The sequence below is a fragment of the Peromyscus leucopus genome, chromosome 1 (assembly GCF_004664715.2).
Source record: "Peromyscus leucopus breed LL Stock chromosome 1, UCI_PerLeu_2.1, whole genome shotgun sequence".
NCBI lineage: Eukaryota > Metazoa > Chordata > Mammalia > Rodentia > Cricetidae > Peromyscus > Peromyscus leucopus.
In genome coordinates, this window is record NC_051063.1 from 181,536,865 (window position 1) to 181,540,392 (window position 3,528).

At 42.1% G+C, this 3,528-nt stretch overlaps 1 protein-coding gene across 1 annotated transcript; it reads left to right on the forward strand.

Annotated features, from left to right (window-relative positions):
* The first annotated feature begins 520 nt into the window (after positions 1-520).
* Positions 521-1,417, forward strand: LOC114710893 (vomeronasal type-1 receptor 4-like). Its single transcript, XM_028895186.1, has one exon. It carries the CDS (start codon positions 521-523, stop codon positions 1,415-1,417), a length of 897 nt encoding a protein of 298 aa, XP_028751019.1.
* Positions 1,418-3,528: the final 2,111 nt, after the last annotated feature.

The following is a 3,528-nucleotide window of genomic DNA, read 5'->3' on the forward strand; positions in this document are numbered from 1 at the left end:
AAGCTATTAGGGGCCACATTTTTACAGGAAACTGAAGCCACCTAGTAGGTATCAGTTGTCAATAGCATCTTAGTTAGGGGTTACTATATTTTGTGGAGTCATACAGTCTCCTCTTTTCAGCCTTTTACAAGTGGCTGAGAGCATTGTAACCTGTAGTGTTTCTGCAACCAGGACATTCATCTGAATGTAGTTTGATCATTAGACCATCTCATCAGTGCACTGTGGATATTAAACCTGCAATTAATTGCAAGGTACTTGGAAAATACTAAGACATATTAATGGCAATATTAAGTTTAATTTTTACTACAATGTCCCAGTTAATTATCTGCTATTCAAACAATAGCAATTCATTGAGACCTAGCAAGCTATTTACCAGGAAGACACATATTAGCATTCCTTATGAATGTAAGGTAATAATGTGCATGCAGTACATTTTTTGGCATGCCAAGTAAAATGAAGTCGAACTTGTTTAACAAGTGTACTCTGGACATGTTTTGCATTGACCCATGGCCATGACAGTATGGCCTCCAGAGACACGGTTGAAGGAATCTTCTTCCTGTCCCAGACTGCACTGGGAATGCTGGGGAACTCAGCTTTGCTTTGCTGTTTTATCATTGCTGACTTCTCTGGAATCAGGGTGAAGCCCACTGATCTGATTGTCAAACACCTGGTCTGGGCCAATTTCATAGTTCTATGCAGAGGAATCCCACAGACCATTGCTGCTTTTGATCAGACTTACCATCTAGATTTTGTTTCCTGTAAACTTGCCTTATATTTACATAGAGTTGCCAGAGGAGTATCTCTTAGCTCCACATCCCTGCTGAGTTTCTTTCAGGCCATCACCATCAGCCCCAGTAATTCCAGGTGGGCACAGTTCAAGCCCAGAGCCCCCAGGATCATTGGTCCATTCCTGGGCCTATGCTGGGCCCTCGCTTTGTTGTTATATATTTTCATTTTTGTGTATACAACAGACATAAGGGGTGGGAGAAATGTTACTGGGATACAAGATTTTGGAATTTGTACTGTTATCAATTCTGAGAAACTAATCAGCATTCTTATTGTAATCCTAATAGCAGCCAACGATGTCATTTTTTTGGGACTCATGATGTTGTCCAGTGGCTACATGGTATTCATCCTGCTCAAACATAAGCAGAGGGTGCAACACATCCACAGATCACTGTCTCCTAGGTCATCTCCTGAGACCAGAGCCACCCAAAGCATCCTCACCCTAGTGTGCTGCTTTGTGATCTTTTATGCAACCTCTGTTGTCTTTACATCTTATATGTCTGTCAATGAAGGATCTAGGTGGCTGTTTAACACTGATGCAGCCATGGCTGCATGCTTTCCAGCACTCAGCCCCTTTCTGCTCATCAGACACTATGCTTCCTTTTTCAGGCTCTGCTGCACTAGTTCTTAACAGACAACACACTGTGCTGTGTATTCAGAGAACTCTAAAAACTGTGCTGTCAGCATCCCTCTCTCCATCTCTTCTACTCAGTTTCTATTCTGTGAACACACTGCCAATACCAAACTTTGCAGAAGACACTGATTGTCTACAAAGTTTCTTCCCAGTGCAGTTTGTCTTGTAGTCTGGGACACAGGTAAACCAAGCTGTATGATATAAGTGCTGATACAATCAGCACTCACTGTTTTAATGGAGAATATCACAGTAGCAGAGAGAATTAACCTGTGGGGATTATGTGGAGTGTAGTCCTTCAGGTCAGCTTCTCTGAAGATGAGACTTTTTAAATCAACATTGTCACCTTCAGTACAAAAGCTAACCATTGCAGATTGCACGTGGACCATCGATTCAAGTGTTGGTGGCTGTCAGAAAGTAAGAACAAGTAAAGAGGATGAAAAAGGTCAGAATGGCTCATGGATGGTAATGAAACTTGCCAGTGTTGGCTACTGAACGGAATGTATATTTAATAGACAACCTGTTTCTTCAATCTAATGTATAACTCCCAGCACTGGAAAGTATTTAGAAATACACTTTTAAAAGTCAGATTTAGGTAAAGTTTCAAATAAAATTGTTTAGAGTTGAACTGTAGTAATTGTGTACACAATAATAAGTAATGGAGACATTTACATATTTAAGCATTAGTTTGATAGTTTAAATTAAGAGAAATGAGAGATGGGAGACTACAGGTAGATTAGCAGGTAGCACAGACTTTGCTGTCCCTGTTTTGAGGAGGAAGTGGGAAGATTGTGTATTTGAGATGAGCATAGCTGGCATTGTGAAACTCTGTCACAAAATCCAAAATTACAAGAAAAGACAAAGTTGCAACATTGGAAAGTTCTGGAGTATGATCAGAGGTAAATCTAGGCTATATAATTTAAAGAAAACATTTAAGCAAACTATGGTGCTATAATGTCTCTCTGAGGAACATAAGCAAAAGGGAGGGTTGAATTGGAACAGTGACAGAGTGGGAGGGCAGGGAAGGACATATCATGATACGTGAGGACATCACTGAATAGGAACTGGCAGGGTACTGAGGAGGTGTGGGTAGGTATCCACAAGGATGACACACCTTGGAGTGCTAGCAGTTTTCTAGATGGTACCTGGACTGGTCTATTCTGGTGTCCAGTCTAGGGAATTCCCTAATTGTCATCATAGAGCCATTGTCCAGTGACTGATGGAGGCAGATGTAGAGAACCACGGACAGGCTCCATGCTTAGCTCTGGGAATCCAATTGATTCAGAGAGAAGAGGGATTCTGCAGGCAGAGGACAGCAGGACCATGATGAAAAGAAGAGCAGAGATGACTGGCAGCAAAAGGGGAAACCCATGAACTGTAGAGTAGTGGCTGTGGAGCCCCCATGGGCCTGGGCTAGGCCATCTGGATATGGAAGACTATTGTTCAGTTCGAACTGCTTGGTGGGCACACAAGACGGTGGATTGAGATTCATCCTTAATACATGGTCAGGCTTTTGGAAGCCAGGTGCCTGAGATGTGATGCCTTGTGCAGGCTTGGTGCAGTCTGGAGGGTCTTGAATCTTCCTAGGCTCTGATGACTCCCCATGGGAAACCTTGATTTGGGAGATGTTCGCATGTGGGGTGGATTGGTAGGGAGGACTGGAGGGTGGGAGGAGGGAGGAGGTGGAATCTGTGGGTAGCATGTACATGAGTAGAAAATTTCTTAATAAAGATAAATGAAAAAAAAGTCTCTCTGGGGGAGTAACTTCACCTGTTCTATTTTAAAGTTGTTGTTAGTATTGATCATTAACATCCAAAGCTAACTGATGTAAATTACTAATCTGCTCTGAAGAGAAGGGAATTCTGCCTGCAATTCCCATGATGGCCAAGGATGCAGCATTGGTGCTTCCATGTTCTCCAGGCTAAGAGCTCATTCCACAGAGATTGTACTTTCACCCTCATTCATGTCGTTCATCTCCTCAATTGAGCTCTCCTCTCACTGAGGATGATTTAGAGTAGTACATAGCATTTACTGAGTAAATTTTACTCATCTATCCACAACCCTTTTTTTAATGTAAATTTATATTGACTTCATGGTTGTCCATGTCTTGT